This window comes from Corapipo altera, unplaced genomic scaffold (genome assembly GCF_003945725.1).
Source record: "Corapipo altera isolate COAL_440 unplaced genomic scaffold, ASM394572v1 45, whole genome shotgun sequence".
NCBI classification, from domain to species: Eukaryota; Metazoa; Chordata; class Aves; order Passeriformes; family Pipridae; genus Corapipo; species Corapipo altera.
Window position 1 is genome coordinate 20,382,102 of NW_020884877.1, and position 16,839 is coordinate 20,398,940.

Genomic DNA, 16,839 nt, shown 5'->3' on the forward strand with positions numbered 1-16,839 from the left:
GCTGATCACTCCATGTAGGGTGATGCCATGTGCCTCAGTTAGCACTGCAGAGCCTTGTGCGCTGCTTCCTAAGCAGGAGGGTTTATTTTGGGCTTGCTGTAGGCTCAGACTTTGGCACTGTTTTGGTCCAAATCACATTTTACCAGCCTCATTGGCTGTGCACTGGGTCACCTCATAGTGTCATGTTTCCCATGTTGAGTCCTGCTGAGATTTTACAGTGGGATTTTAAGAGGAGTACAAGACTTGGGACCACCCAAATTCCACCAAAACTCAAGGTGTTAGGTACTGAACTCCCATGGATACTTTGTGACTTCTGAATGGGCCACAAAGGTGTTTATTACTAATATTCTTTCTCAGTCTTCAGATGATGCTCTAGAAGAGGAAAATGTTATATTATTGCCTAAAAGCAACTTTATGCACAATTCGAGTAATGTTTTAGAGAGAGCACTACTCACCTTTGCTTCCCTTCCTGAAACGAGTGAGAACTTGGTTTTATGTTGGTTCTTACAATAAAATATGGATATATTTCACAAGAGTTGGCTATTTCTTTCAAATGGACTTCCAGTGGTATGAATTTAAAAAAGTCAGTATGTTTTTATTGGTCATTCACCTGGATGCATCGTGTTCCTTACTCCAGAGCACTGAGAAGTGTTCAGATCAAGTATATTTTCTTCAACTGGTAGAAACTCCTAGAAATGCAGTTGTTGAAGGTTTCTGCGCTTGTACAGATGTGTAGTTTGGCTTCACAGAAGGAATTAGAGTTCTTGAGGTTAGCAGAAAAAAACACCCAGTCTTATGTAGTTTACACAATATTTGAGTTGCTTTTTGTTGTTGTAGTAATAGTTTTCTGGTTTTTGTTATCCACAAAATAAAATTTTCTGGTTTTACTGGAATTCTGACATTGTGATAACAAAAGATGATTTTTGGAGAGAAGATGATTTTATTTTAGTTATGTGAAGGCCTGTTTTCTATTATTTCAAAATATGTGATGAGTTAGATCATGCATGTGTTATTTTTTGTTAAATTCTAGCTTATTCTGAATTCATCTTCACTTGAGGGGTTGGAAAAATTCCCTTGAATTTTTTGGACTTGCAAAGGGATGCACAGCAGGGATGTGCAAACATAGTATTCCTTTAGTAAGGGATTTTGTATGTTAAAGAGAATAATTTGTCCAATGTTGGTTGTTCACCCCTGAACAAAGCCTGTCTATTTTCTCTAACTTGGCAAAAGGGAATACAAAAAGTACTTTATCCTTTTTTTGTACCTCTTAGGGTAGGATTCTTGCATAATCTTTAATATTTCTGAGTGAGTTTTTCGTTGATTTTGCAGAATGTGCAATAAGAGTATAAGTCTCTGCAGTGAGCCCAGGGAAAATAAACTGTCACCCAAGTTCTGAATAGCTGAGGAGTTGGCAATTTTCTGTCTTGCACTGAAACTGGTGTCCTACTAGGTTTAAAATGAAATCAGTAAAGGAGGGTGTGGTTTGGCTTTGTTTTTCTTTCTCCTTTTTTCTCTCTCTCTTTTTTTTTTTTTTTTTAAGGAGGCTCAAATTAAGATGGATTTGTTGCAAAGTGGTAAACTCTGTTGGAGTTCAGCTATTACATGCACTTAGTGGTGGGTACCTTCAGTTGTCCTAGAGCCATACAAGGAATTTCTGTAGCCTTCCAGGACTGGGCTAAATCCTATTATTGCCATCACAGGCAATGGTGTGGACAGTGGTTGCTCCAGGAGGGCTCACACACACTGTATTTGTACTTTGCAGCATTTCCATGTACTCTACTGGAAACATGAGGGTAGGTGTTAGAAGATTGGGAGCTGCAAAAACAGGGAGGAGTGACCTTGTCTGAGAGATGGGTGACATTGAATCAAACTGCCTGGTGGGGTAGCAGAAAAACCTGGAAGTGGCTGTTTGTTTTGTCAGAGGTGGGGAAAACTCCAGCTATCTCTACCAGTCTGACCTGGGGGAAAAATCATACCTCAAATCCCAGATTGGACCGTGTGTTTTATCTGGTGCGTTCACAAGATACATTAACTAGCATCTCAGAGACTGTCATTCTGCTGGAGCCCCCTGCAATACCCTGTCTCCTGGCTGGCAACATGATGTCTGGGAGATGTCTTATAGTGACCTCAGCTGTGGGGTGGCTCAGCTTCTTCGTGATTCCTCTTGGATTTAGCTGAACATTTAGAAATCAGTTTGGGTGTGTGCGTGGCTGAGATCCTGCAGATCTGCTGTGACTCACACAGAGCTGCACCAGCATTTGCTGGAAGTTCATAGGAGCATGTGTGGGAGACGTGCAAACTGGTCCCAGCTGGTCTGGCAGAGAGATCGGCCCTGAGTGCAGTTTTGCAGCTTATCTGCGGGAGCCTGGGGAGACAAAACCCTACCTCCCTGCCAAGCACAGTAGAGAGGGGGATTCTGCTTTTGCGAATAAATCCAAATGCTGATTCCTCATTCTGCACTTTCTATGTCCCTGGGTGATGTGGTTAATTAGAAGCCTTCCTGGCTCTTTGCCATGCCTTTTCACTCTGTTCTCCAGCCTATCTCTAGACTGCAGATCACAGATGCTTGTCCAGACTCTCTGAGCTGCTGGGGGTTAGGGTCAGGCTGGGAAGACCTGTGCTCCAACCCCGGTAGTCTGGGGTGTTTGCAGGTAGTGTGGGAGGCAAGGATCTGAGGGGATGGATAATTCCTGAAACAGGGCAGCCCGGTGGACCAGAGCCTCAAACTAGTACATCTCTGCTGGGGGAGAGAGCCTGAGGCACATCAGATGATGAAGTGTAAGGGAGGATCATGCCAAAGGTCTGCCTTTCTATCCTGGATTTGCAACCATGGATTTGTCAGGACTCCATTCCTGAGTCTGAGTCTGGTACACAGTCTCACAACAAACCCTTATGTTTGTTACAGCTTTGGTGTGTCTTGCCTATTGGTTATACAGTGCTGCAGGTTTTCCCTCACACTGCCCTTGCTCAGTAGCGACTGACAGCTGACCACTGCCCGTGGCTGCAGTCACTTCTGTCTGCAGCTCCTGTCACAAGGTCCAAAGGGCTGCCCTAGGCATATCCTGAGCATATGGATGAGTGCTTTTGCTGTGCTCGCAATGAAAATACCTTCTTTTGTTGAACCGTAACTTGTAAGCTTCCACACAAACTAGCGAACTGGTTAGAGACTGGCTGCAGCCCCCAGGAAGCCCTGAAAATGATGGAGTGGGGCTTAGGAAACAATGGAGCTGCAGTTCTGAAAACATTAATGTCAGCCAGAGGTGGGGCCTGTTGGTTGGATCCCTTTACCTTCCCTGGCTTTGTCTGCTTGCCTCCTGAGGAGCTCCCTCTACAGTGATGGTTGTCACAGGTGGATCCCATGACCACTTCTCTGGGCAGCCTGTATGGAGGATCCAGTGAGTGTCCTTGTGTGGGCAGAGCATGGGGTGCTCTGAAAATTGGGTGAAGAGGAGGGTTGTTTTCCTGAGAGGTTTTGCAATTTTGGCTGCTGGAGAAGACTGGCATGACTCTTTTCTCATTCTTTTTTAGTCTCGTATAGCAAAGCGAGGAAGGAAGCTTGTGGATTATGACAGTGCCAGACACCACTTTGAAGCCCTGCAAACTGCAAAGAAGAAGGATGAAACCAAAATTGCAAAGGTAAAGCAAACAGGAGGATATGCAGCCATCCTATAATTTTGCATTTGCTTACTGAGCAGCTTTTAAGTGCACCTGTACCTCTTCACTGTGTTTTCGTGGAATCAATTACATTGGAAAGGACCTTTAGGATCATTGCGGTGTTGTGAACTGGTGAGGTTTTGTTAGGTATTTCCTTCTCATTTGTTTAGTTCTCCTAGAAGACAGGATAGCCTCTGCTGGGTTGGTTCAGACCCACCATCATCAGTCTTCAGCTCTTGGTGGCTAAATGCATGTGCTTACTCCCATGCTACAGGACCAGTATCCTCTGGCTCAAAGGCCTATGCATCTCTTGGGGGAGCAAAACCTTGCAATGCCCCTGAAAAATTTTCCAGTTTGGCTGCTTCTTGGGACTCTCTCCCCGTCTTAGAGTAGTGTTTGAGTGTTGCTTGAGGTGGATTGTGTTTGTGAAGTCCTCTGATATCCTAGGACAGAGACCCTTAGGAGCGTGAATTTCAAGTTTGTCAAAGGAAGTGCACTCTGTGCACACTTGTTGAATGTGTTATGGTTCTGTTGGTCACAATTACTGGATAATAAATATGGCTGTCACGTTTCTTTCATGCTTGTGAATAGCTTAATCCAGGGTTTACTGCACAGCATGCCCAATGCTCGAGTGAAGGATTTTATTTTTAATGAAATTTATTTTAATTAAAAATAAAGTTTACTTTTTTTTTTAATGAAGCTAAAAAAAAATTGTAGTGCTAACTTTGTTCTAGATTAGGTACATGGTTTGAATACTGCCCAGAAAATGAGCTGTGGATTACTCCTGTACCCCAAGTTATTTGAATCCATGTGCTTCACTCCACAGGACAGTTTTTGACACAACAGAATAGTCCAGTGCTGGGGAGACATCTTTAATTCTCTTCAGTGTGGGCCATGGCACACTGGGACTCTTCAGGGTAGAAGCAGTGCAGGAAAGATTTGTATCTTTTACAGGCTGACAAGAGTTGTCATCCTTTGCTTAGAATTATTTCTGGTAGGGGGAATATGGGCTTACGTGAGAGATGCTGGTGTTTTTCCTGCATGGAAGAAGTTAAGATGCATCTCTCCCCTGAGTGAAAGATGTGCACTTAATGGCCACAATACTTTTATTGTTAAGATGCAGTTCTTCAGTCATCTATACACCCAGTGCATGCACTGTGATTAACCTTGACAGACAAAAGGGGAGAGAGATTGATGGCCCAAGTGTCATTGTATCATTTGTGTGGCAAAGCAAGTCTTCGTTCTGTATGCAAGGCATGAGGCCCAGCTGGTTGTGCCTTCAGTTCAAAGCACTAATTCACTGTATTTGTGGGTAAGACCAGAATTTCCATGGAGTTGTGTTATTTTTATTGGTACATGCCTGTGGGATTTTTGCTGCAGTGAAAATGGGTTTTGTAGGAATTGATCCACTCAGGTTGGTACCTGGTGCTCTGCACTAGAGGCTGGCTGCCTTCATCATTGATGCACTCGCTGTTGCCCCCAAAGTTCACCTAAGTTGATATAACAAGTATGAAAAAAAGTGCAGTTTGAAGAGTGAAGTTCTTGAGATTTAGGAGTTGGTGCTCTATTCCTGATTCATCCTGTGCAAGAGTCTTTTAGTACTTGATTGGACTCTTCTTGTGAGCCAAAATGTGCACTGAATCAGATCTTTCGACTCTCTGTGCTTTAGGCCATAAGCTCATGCACAGGATATGTGACACGTTGCACTGTCCTGATCCTGCAAAGATGGGAGCACTAAGTCCCAGAGAGTTATGTATGTATGTTCTTCCCAAGTGAGCAGTTTTCACAATCCAGCCTGTGGTCTGACATTTGCAGTCATGCAGCTCTGTCGGGCTGTGGGCAACAGCCGGGGCTCAACATGCACTTGGTCGGTGTAGGTAGTTCACCTCTCTGTTCCTGTGCCTGCAGTTTTGCTTGTGTGACCTTTGAAGTAGGGTTGTTCCATTGTAAATTTCTTTGGAATATGACGACAGGCCCCTAGGAAAGAGAAATCATGTTTCTGACACAGCATACAAGTGGGAACTGACTTGATTGAGGTTTCATGGTTTAGTAACAGAAATAGCAATATGATACTTTTTGGCACTATATGGTCTCTCTTTTCTAATATATGGATGTTCTTTTCCCACCCAGGACCCCTGCCTCTTATTGCTAAACTTACATCCTGCCATTAAAATAAAGCACTGTGGACTTTCAGCTGTTGCATGCAAATAATAATGATGGTTAATTAATCCTGACCTCTCTTTAAGGAGCTCCAACTTCACAGCCATGCCTTGGAGTAGGGTTGTCTGTGTGCTAGGTCACTAACAACTGTATTTGTTGCTCTTGCAGCTGCCTGGCTGGTCTGCAGTATCCAGCCCACACGGGAGCATTAATTACTGCTAAACTTGGCATGCTTCAAAGGATTCATAACTGATCGGTCCCAGGATGTTTGTTTTTTTCTCTTGCTTTGGTGATACTGGTTTGGCCCAGCCTCTAAATACACTCTCTGTTGTGATTTTAATTTTTTTATCCTAAAAGATATATGTTTGTCTCTCTCTTGTTCTCTGTTTATTTTTGTTCTTTTTTTCACTCAAACATGCTCCCTCCCCCCAGCCTGTTTCGCTGCTTGAGAAAGCTGCGCCTCAGTGGTGTCAAGGGAAGCTACAAGCTCACCTCGTTGCACAAACTAATCTGCTCCGAAATCAGGTGACTGCTGATCTACCTGGCTCTAACCCTGCATGCGCTATTTTGGGCTCTAGATTGTACCATGCAAGTAATCTCCAGGCAACGTTCACTCTAGTCTCCTCCGTTACGTGTCCTTGGTGCTCCTGAGCAACGTGGACACATGGAAGTTGCTGACCAATGAATGAATCTGTGCCTGCCTGATTGATTTCTAGTCAGGTGTGTTAATACTGGACTACTGTTTCCTCCTCCTGAAATGAAATGTGGAGGAAGAAAGGCTATGGAATAATGCTGAGACAGAGGATGATGCAGTACAGTTCCTCCAATTATTGTTTTCTTTTTCCTCTAAGAGAAGCAGTCAGTTTTTATTGTTGCTGTTTCAAAAAAAGAAAAAGAGGAAACACTGGAAAATTGACTTATGCAGTCATGTTGTTCAGTAAAGCTGGAAAGAAATACCATTACAATTTCTGTGGCTGCTGAGTTAGGTTGCAACATTGTCCTGTGGTAAAGTCCAGGTTTCCCAAATGGGCACTGTCCTGGCTCTTGTGGTTTAAAAGACCCATTTCCAGATTCAGGGTTTCAATATCTGTAGAAGAGGTGGGCCCAGATCAGGCAAGTTGCACCCTATGTGATGTATTTGAACAGTTCTAGGTTGAGGTCATCGTTGCATCATCTGTCAGAATTTAAGTTATAGTGTTTTGAGGGACATGAAAGCAGCTCAGAGGAACTGCAGCAAATAAAATTTCAATCCTACTTGCATAGAAGTGTGACTTCCTGATGAAATCTCCCTCAGTGTTTCCCTTGGAACACTTTCAGGGATAAGAGGGATTTGACAGAAGTCAGTGAGAAGAGGCTTTCAATGAGCAAGGGATAGTAAATCATTACTCAGACTGAGAGAGTGCCAGTTACCTGCTCACAAGTTCCTGGTGAGCTCATCTGTTCTCATTTGAATGTTCCTATGTCTTCACATTCCTTGTCAGTGAATTAATTCAGTTTAGAAACACTGAATTGTTCTCACCTTAAGAAGCACCTGGGTTTTTCACAGTCAGTTTATGACTGCAGATAAGGGAAAAAACTAGATTACCATGTCAGTAAAGCCTGGAGGAAGAAGAGCTATTAACAACTCTGCTTAAGATGTAGAGCAAAGGGAGGAAATATGTATTCATTCTTGATTGAAGGGAGGAGAGATGGCAAGCTGCCAGGGGCTTTTCCTGTGCCTCTGCTGGCCCAGCTGGGAACTGTCTGCACAGTTGTGGTTCTTGATTGGTCTGTTTGACTGGTGGTATTTCTGGAGGACTAGAAAGCAGGTATGGGAAGTTTCTCAAGCCACAAATAAATATATAAATAAAACAGCTCTTGGGCATTTTTTGTCTTCTCAGACTGGCTGGAGTCAGTGAGAGTAATGCCACTACCCACAGATTGCCCAATACCTTCAAGTGCCCCCTCATCCATGCACTCGGATCTTAGACAGGGTACCAAGAGTCATCTGAAAATTTCACTGTACGTGACTTTGTCCTAAAGCCATATGCAAGGGACTATGTAATCTTTCCACCCACTGTGGTGTGGGGGTGTTAATCTCCAAATACACAGCTTTAATATTTTCAGTGACCACAGATACTCTCAAATCAATTTAAGTCCTCGAAGTTTTTTCCACTTTCATTCTTGAGCTCAGTAATACTATTGCCCACCTTAATTTTTTATTTCTACTTGTGTGAGTATTCGGGGTTGTTTTTTTCTCTTTTTTCTCTTTATTTTAATTTTTATTTTTATTGGAAACTAACAAAAAACCCCCAAACAAAACCCCAAACCAAACAAAAAACCACAAAAAACCGCCTCAATAAAGAAGGTTAGCTTGTATTCTGAACCTGTAGGTTTTCCAGCTTGCCTTCCCAAACATGAGCAGGCAGTTTTTACATTTGTGTGACTTCAAGACTGAAGGTGTTAATGACAGCCCTAAATCTCATTAAGCTCTTGATAAAGCTGGGAGAGCTGATGATGCTCCATTTATTGAGAAGCTTCAGAATGTTAAGCCTAAAAAAAAAGTCTTTCCTTTTACCAGCAGCTGTGTTGCTGTCTCTTCTTGCCTGATAATTTTACAACCTCCATGCTAAAGTGGGGTCAGTGAGATCTGTTATTTCCACTATGAAGCAAAGTCCCTCCCTCTGGTGTGCATACCACTGGCTCTTTAGGCCTTTAGCAGATACTAACAAAAACAACAGTGGGTTTTTTTTGTGAAGTCTCCTGGGGGAGTTGCTATGGCATGCTCCCACTTACAAATTTTAGTGACTGTGCTTTTTGAAACAAAGGGGAAAATGGCTTAGAACAGCAAATTCTTGCCTTTTGACTAAGCTCCATTGACATGCTGAATCTAAAAAGCAACATCCTTGGTGCTGCGATGATAACAGAAAAATATCTCTGTCTGTAGGAGAAAGTCAGTAAGTTGAGTCCTGGGCTGTGCTGCCCTTCTGAAAGCTGAGTCTGGCTGAGACTTGTGGGGCTGGGGAGGCTCCCAGCTCTCCTCCTTAATCATGCCTCATGGATATCTAAACTATTTTCTGAGCAGTGCTTAATTACCACAGTTCACAGCATAGTCTCTGAAGAGGACTGGTCACCAGATGATCTGAAAGCACCAGGCTGGACATAGCCAGACACTCATGAGAGCTGACATGCATGGTAATAAGAGAAACAGTGTGGAATAATTCCTCCCCCGCCCTCCATCACAACTGAACTGGTGGTGCTTGGCACTCTGAGCCTTGGCTAAGGTGGAAAGTCAGGAAAGCATTTGTGTTGTCCAGCTTCTGCTCAAACCTTCCCCTTTTCAGGCAGGGAGAGGAGAGAAAGATTTTCTGAGATTGTATTTTGTGGACCTGGGCATTATCTTGTTCTGGCCTCAGTTTTCCATCAGGTTTGGCAAGGGTGGCAGCTGAAACAGAAAGTGTACGGCTATGGTAGCAATGGGCTCTGCTCTGAAAGCTGTGTCTGCCCTTCTCCACCTTACTGCATGAGCCGGCTTGTCCTCTAGCAGGCCTTGTGACCAGGTTGTCTCTGTCTTCAGCTCTAGCTGGAAGCAGTGAGGGCTGTCAAGTGCCAGGACTCCTGCTTCCAAGCAAAGTAAATCCCACTGGTGAGAAAATCCCTGGACTAACAAAGGACTGAAGAATTAATTCGATGCTAGACCTGGGAATAGGAGCAGTAGCTGAGCCACAGGCACTGGATGGATCCCTGATTCCTACAACTACTCTAGAGTGAACGTTGCCTGTTGCTGATTTTGCCTTTGCCTCGGGATGTCACAATATTCATGCATTGCTTTCTAGGTTCTTTGATCTTATAAACAGGTAAATGAGAGAGGGAAAGAATGTTATTACTATTCACCATATCTGTAAAACTAACAGCATTCAATGGTGCCTCATCTCCCAGCTACCACATCTCCTGGGTTGATTCTGGTTCCATTATAGTTTGAAAATTAGAATAAGGTAAAGCCAAAGGGATGGACTGGGTTTTTTATTTCCTTTAAAATTGTTACATTAGAAGTATTCATTCATAGAGGTATTTTAAGGCAGAATGAGTCTTTGTGATCATTGTTTCTGATTCAGCGTAAACTGTCTCTGTTTAAAAGGTTTTTTGGTGGTTTTGTGCAAACTCTTGAAATGTTAAGTTTTTCAGTGAGTGTAGCAGCGAAACAGGGGTTTCTGGGTGGAAGCATCATGACCCCTTCTCCCCCTGTCTGTTCCTCACAAAGTCTACTTAACTTTTGAATGCTTACCAGTTGTGTCTTTCTCTGGGGTAAACTTTCTCCTATGATCTTGAATACAAAGCCTTAGCCTTTCCTTGGGCAGCAATGAGCAACCCGCTTACAGCTGGAGCTAGATGGAAAGTAGGAGCTTCTGTGGCTTGCTCATAAGTCAGGAGAGAAACAGAGTGTAAGAATCCTACACAATTCTGTGAGGAACAGGATTCTGAACTGCAAAATATTTTTAAGCCCTTTTGCCCATCAATCCTGTTGTTGTGTGTATGCGTCACTAAGGAGCAGTAAGCTGGATTTCTTTAATTAAGCTGGCACAAAGAAGATAAAACTTGATTTCTAGAAGGGATAGAAATCTGACTGCAGGCTCGTAGGGAGATCCAGTTCCTGTGGCTTGTGAGCTCTTTGCAGAGGCCTGTGGTGTTGTGACATTCCTGCTGTTGTCGCATGTATAGGCACTCGTGCTGACCTTCCTGATAAGATGTGTTGTCAAGTTGCTTATGCAGGGATTTTTCCATCCTGTAACCTGCTGCACAGGGTTATGGGAGAATGCTGTGCTGTTGTAGATTACAGAATAAAAATAGAATAAAAAATTTTATTTAGAAAACTTTGAGTTTTAAGTCAGGGCACTGTAAAGAGGAAGAAATTACCTGGGACAAATGTAGGAAGGGGAATGTGCTTGTTGCTGGTGTCTGCTGTCAGCAACAACCAGGATCATCCTTTTTGTCACTGAAACCTGACAGAATTCATCCATCAGTGTTGGGATCTGTCAGTGTCTAAGTGCAATGAACAGGTCAAATTTAGACTCTCAGCTGGAAGAAAGAGGTCCTGTACGAGGCATACTGCTTTTGGTGTTGGTGCTGACAGCCAGCCAGGGATGCGCTTGTGTGAGACCACTGAAACCAAGATGTACTGCTCAAGCCCTGCAGCCTGGCCTCCTGCTGGCACAACTCATGCTTTGCATACTCTTCCTTGCTTCTCCAGTCAGCTTTGTGGGAGAGCTGTATCAGCCAAGGATGCAGACCTCCTCCCTTCCTCAGAAGAGACGGGCTTTGGCATGACGTTAGCTGAGCATAAAGAGTCCACACGAGGGAAGATTCTTCTCTAATGCCATTTGGAATGGATTTCAACTCTTTCTGAGACCTGGCAAGGGGCAGAGGCCCTATTACCTTCATCTGTATCCAAGCTCAAGGCTGAACTGCTTGACCAACTCCATTCAGTTTTTGAAGCTAGGGAAATTTATAGAACTTAAAACACATTAGTTGTTGTTTGAATTACTTTTTGAGTATACAAATGGGGAAAGCCATTGAGGGAAAGCCTGAGAGTAACACATTCATGATGAAGTGGCATCAGGTCACCTATGATGAAACCCTGGTTCCTGGGAGACTCGCTTGGGATGCTGATTACCTCATGCCAGAATTTTGCCTGGTCTCCCAAAGAAGTCAAAAGAGTCACAGTTGTCTCAGCCTTGCAGGATACTTGTCTGTGCTGGAGCTGACAATCTCCCATCTCTGTTATTAAGGCTGAAGAAGAGTTAGTAAAGGCTCAGAAGGTGTTTGAAGAGATGAATGTTGATCTGCAGGAGGAACTGCCTTCACTATGGAATAGGTGAGTGCTGGAAGTTTTCCCAAGGGCTGGTTGGAAGGAAGCAAATAGCCAAGCTCTTGGTCTGGACTGGGTGTGTGCTCTTCTTTTCTGGATCATCTCATTCTGTCCTAGGATTTTCCCCCCAGCCAGATTCACCCTGTGCTTTTTGGGCTTTGCTTCATGATTTTCCTGAAAAATACAGTTTTACCACAGGGAGAAACTGTGTTTCTCTTCTTGTCTAGTTAATCCTTTTGCCCTACCAACTCTGCCCAACTTTACTGGAACACTTGAGAGACCATGGATTTGCCATGGTGTGGTGATGAAAAGGGAGGTGAAAGAAAAAGACTGACATTTAGCTTGAAGGATGAGCTGTAGGGCAGCAGAGGCTGATTTATGGGGAGGGCACAGTGGAAAGCAGTCAAAATCTTCCTAGAAGTGTCCCAGTTTCTTATTTTTGAATGCAGCAGTCATGTCTGGGTTGGCAGTGCTGGTCTGTGGGGAATGGAGAGTGGGTGGCAGCAGGGTGGGAAAGTGAAGTGCTGATGTCTGCCTTCTGTCCAGCCCGGGGTAGGTGTCCTTGCTCAAAGCAGCCTGCAGGCCTGACTGAGGAGGGAGCTGGGAGGGATACAGGCATCTGGGTGTTTCCGTGTGCAGAACCAGGATGCTGCTGGCCTTGGTGACCATCTCACTCCTGCTGTTGTTCTTTCAGCTGAGTGCTGGTAGAGCACTCTCTGTTGGCTGCTGGCAGGCTGGCTAGAGTCAAGTGGGTGACAGGCAGCTGCTGAGATTTTAAGGTGCCACAGGTTGTTCACAGGCTCCTGCTGTCCAGCTGATCCTTCTGCTTCCCTATTGCTTTCTGTGTCTATCCTGTGCTTTCATACTCTTCCTGCCTCTGAAGCAAACAGTTCATACTTTTTTGCTTCCCCTGTTGCTGAGGGACTTCGGAGGAAATTAATATCTATCATCCTGCTAATTCCCCCAGCTCTCCCAACACTCTGTCTGCATCAGAGCCTCCATCCTTTTTCCATCTTCCTATTCAGGCACCTTTTTTTTTTTCCCCTTCTTTCATATTTTTATTTTCTTTCCTCCCTGCCCTGCACTTCCCTCTCCCTTTAGCCAGCACAAATTCAGATCCTGTCCCTGGTCTCCTTCTCCCCTGGGATATGTTTGCCCTGTACCTAGCCTTTGTTCCATCACCCCCTTCACACTCCCCTGCCACCCTTCTCTTCCCACGTGTACCAGATCTGACAGAGTTCAGTTTAAATGGGAATGGTGGGTGGAGCATAGCAGAAGGGGCAGAACTGAAAAGTATAGGAGAGCATTGTGTCCATTAAGTTCTTCTGTCTTGTTTTTCATTTGGCAGTCGTGTTGGTTTCTATGTCAACACATTCCAGAGTATAGCAGGCCTAGAAGAGAACTTCCATAAAGAAATGAGCAAGGTAAGGCAACTAACAGCTTATCCTACTTATCGTCTCTTCGCTGCTAGTAGAAACCAACAACAACCACCACCACCAAAAAAAGAACCTAAAAAACAAAACAAAAACCAACCAAAAAACTGTCAGGAAAAACCAGTCCTGAGTCAGAGAAGAATATAAACACGTAATTTTTTTCTTTGGACAAAGGCTGTCTGACATAGTAACGTAAAGGGATGGAGTACAGGGAAGAGACTGCAGGGCCATGCAGCAATGGGGAGTTTGTGTCACTTGACAGTGCTCGTTTGCAGATCCACAGAGGAAAGGGAAGCCATTCTCAGATCTATCTCTTGCTACATTTTTTCGTTCGTCTCCATTATGGATCTATAACCTATAACCTGGGCACATTCAGCATGGTATCTGTTTTCCTCCTTCTCTGCTGTCTGGTAGCAGGTTGCTGTGTACCCTCATCCAGCCTAGCTGTGGGGTTGAAAACAGCAGGTAATCTGCCAGTCTGCAAGTTGGCTAAAGACTGAGACCTGCCTCACTCCAGTCCCTCAAGAAGGCACTTCCCTGCAGTACCTCTCTGCTTTGGTTTCTTTCCTGCCCCGTGACCCAAAAGAAGGCATTTGAGTACTTAGCATGGCCCTTATATGGGCTACTAATTTGTCACGAGTTGGGAATCACAGTAGTAAGCAGTGTTGTAAGCTGGTGCTCTGTGCCAGTACCCAGAGACCTCCGGTCCAGTCTGTGGGAAAGTCCTCCATTGCCAGTATAATTTACAAATATGTTCTTGTTCTTTCAATTAAAAGCTAGAGAAGTCTCCTGAATTCCTTAGGTCTGTATGCTGCTTCCAGGAGTTGCACGCCCTCTGTAAATGTTGCACTAATCTTGAGGAGAGACTGAGAGCCCAGCTGGAAAACCCTTATATTCCCTCCACTCCCCAATGTCATCCTGACAACAAGGCAGCTGCTAAGCAACAGGAAACATTATAGTCCTTCAATTCCCAACAGTCAGGGGCCTTCTGACTTGGTGTAATACATCAGTTTTGAGCCCTGCTGACATTTTATGGGGTCTTTTCCAATTAATAGCCTGCTCTTCTCCACTGAGGGATGAACTAACTGTTAAGAATAGGGAGGGTTGTTATAATTATCAGTTTGTAACTGTTAACTTACATTCAACAAAACATGGGAAAGATGCTTGTTAGACAAGAACGCTCTTCTTATACGTCAAGATTTTTCTTTCTTGAGGAGTTTTGTATGAGAGCAGAGCTTTTACTCTGTTCCATAAAACCCATCTGTTTCTTATTACTGCTACAACATCCAATTAACTGCTGTTGTTGCCTGCAAAATGCCTCCGACACTGATTGCATGGGATCCCTCCTCCTACCAGTGTTAAATCTGGTGTCTCATCTTATTTATGGATTGGCTGTTTCAGAGTAGGAGTGTCTGAAGTGACTATTGCAGCCTTTGGTGCCAGGGAGCGTTTAACCCCTAATTTCTGCAAAGATATCTAGGTCCTGACTAAACCTAGATGGCCCAGGCAGACTGTGAAGTTAAAGCTTGTTAGCTGGAAGTCTAGTTGCCTTTGACTCCACAGCTGAAATGTCCATAGCTTTGATAAGCAGGTCTGAGGAACAGCTTTTGGCTACAAATCCAGAGTGAAGCTTCAGTTCTAGCACACAGACCCTTAGATAAACACTCACCCTGCTTCTACAGTGGCACCTGGCAGCACACTGGCAGGGCCAAGTGATAGAGAAGCTAAGAAGTTGATCTGTAAGGAAGACAGAGCATTCCCATGAGGAACCAGCATCTCTTCAACAGTTCAATAGCATTTCATACCCCACAGAGAAGTGGAAACAGATTTAGGGCTGTTCTCTCTTGGGATAGCTGAATATGTGTGCATATCTGGGCACAAGCCTGTGTTTGGTCAGTCTGTGCAGGCCAGCCCAGACTCTCTTCTGGCACTCGTGCTCTTTTCTCATTCGTTTTCTTTCTTTTGTTTTTGTATTTTGCAGTTGAACCAAAATCTTCATGATGTCCTGCTGGGTCTAGACAAGCAGTACTCAGGCAATGCCTTCCCTGTTAAAGCACAGCCCAGGTCAGTAACTGTGGGTAGTGTCTTTCCCTCAGCAGGGGAGGAGGGACAGGGATGTCTCTACCTAGTGATGTTGAAAACTCCATGTTGTCAGTTGGAAGTGATTTGATTACCTACCAGTGCCCTCCTGAGACTTCCTAGAACATGTCCAAGATTGCACTTGGCGCTGGCTGACACAATACTATACTTCTTACCTTTCTAGGTTAGCATCTGGAGGCCTAAACTTTCACTGGGTGCTGATATGTTGGCAACTGATTCTCAGCTCTGCTTTTTTAAAGTCTAATTCTATGCACTGACACGTGCTACTGAGCTGCCCTTCCTTCTGGGTCCAGTTGCCCAGCACCTGTCCTGTTCTTTCTCTCAAAAGCTTCCACTATGTACCTACAGCTTGAGCACCAAGAGCCTATTTAGTTCCCCAGCCTCCTCTTTGGCCCCCCAAACTTGGAATCACCATTTTGCCAAAGCCTTATGCCGGTTCTATATACCCAGATGAAGTGGATTTCCTTTTCTGTGTGTTGAGGAAGGAGTTGCAGCGTCACTAATATGAGGTCTCCTGACCTCAGAGAACTTTCAATCTGCATGTATGCAAGGAGTGAGTGTCCTTTGGGCCTTTAGTTTTGTTTCCTCAGCTGAGTCCTATCCTTTATGGTTAAGTGCAAGTCTGCACATTCTCTAGCACTGAGAAGGGAGGGAGAGGTTGGGCTCTGGATTAGGCTGACTGGCTCTCATCCAAGTGTGTGAGTGATGAAATAGTGTTAGGCTCTGGCTTCCAGCTGCTGCTAATCCCACGTGCTGGGCAATCAGGAGCACAACCCAAGTCCTCAATTGGAGTATTGATTGAGGGAGGAGGTGAAGTCAGCATGAAGTAAGGGCAAGCTGTGGTCTGAGTGCATTGATTCAGGAGTAGATCAGCTGTTGAGACCTCTGTGCTCCCTTGTTGCTCATCCCAGTTTAACCTTTTGTTGCAGTCATGCAGAGATGACTTGTGTGCTACCTTCCTCCAGTGTGTGTGGTGTTTACCAGCTCTAAAGAACGAGGAAGTTTGAGTTGAATTTGGCCCCTGAATTTTGGATTGCTGACACCAGATTTCAGAGATGTAGAAGTGCTGCTTGTGAAAATGATGTCTTCTTCCCAAGTTAGTGTGGGGTGTCTGTTGATCACCCCAACTCAATCAGACTGAAACCTTGTGTGGAGGCTGTGGTGCCCATCCTCTTGCTGCTGTGGGCTGCATTGTCTCTGTTAGTAGCATCCTCCAGGGTCCTTGGAGGAGGATGAGGTAACAGGACAGATAAAGGCTATAGCCATTGCTTTGTCCAGCTCCTTCTTCCTCCTTTCTTTCTTCCTTGACAAACTAATTGCAGGCTGCAATGACAGTCTGGCCCAGAGATGTTCATTGCTGTTGTACATGAAGTTTCTGGCCCAAAAGAGCTTTCAATGAACAAATTACCTGTTCTCACAATTCCTGCCCCCACAGACTGCTGGCTTCATCTGGGACTGTAATGGGTATCTCAGCTGCAGTTCTGTGCTCTTTGTCTGGCTGTGAGACCACATGACCCTAAAAGCCAAAATGGAGAGCACGCGCAGAGGTCCCTGTGTGGGGAGCAATCTGAGTACTGCAGCTTCATCTTGCTGCATCTTGGCTGAGATGCCAGATCTGCCCCAGAGCAGCTCTCTTCCTCCTGAGCG

At 44.6% G+C, this 16,839-nt stretch overlaps 1 protein-coding gene across 16 annotated transcripts in view; it reads left to right on the forward strand.

Moving 5' to 3' along the window:
* The window catches only part of BIN1 (bridging integrator 1), a 93,435-nt gene that overhangs the window by 45,981 nt on the left and 30,615 nt on the right, over positions 1-16,839 (forward strand). For 9 of the 16 annotated variants that reach the window (XM_027636484.1, XM_027636474.1, XM_027636475.1 and 6 more), the window contains exons 6-9: positions 3,529-3,636; positions 11,580-11,665; positions 13,008-13,083; positions 15,074-15,156. In XM_027636484.1, the coding sequence (XP_027492285.1) occupies positions 3,529-3,636; positions 11,580-11,665; positions 13,008-13,083; positions 15,074-15,156 (353 nt within the window). Of the gene's footprint in view, positions 1-3,528; positions 3,637-6,246; positions 6,340-11,579; positions 11,666-13,007; positions 13,084-15,073; positions 15,157-16,839 lie in introns of all 16 variants that reach the window. The other 7 variants (XM_027636469.1, XM_027636471.1, XM_027636472.1 and 4 more) reach the window with 1 other exon arrangement.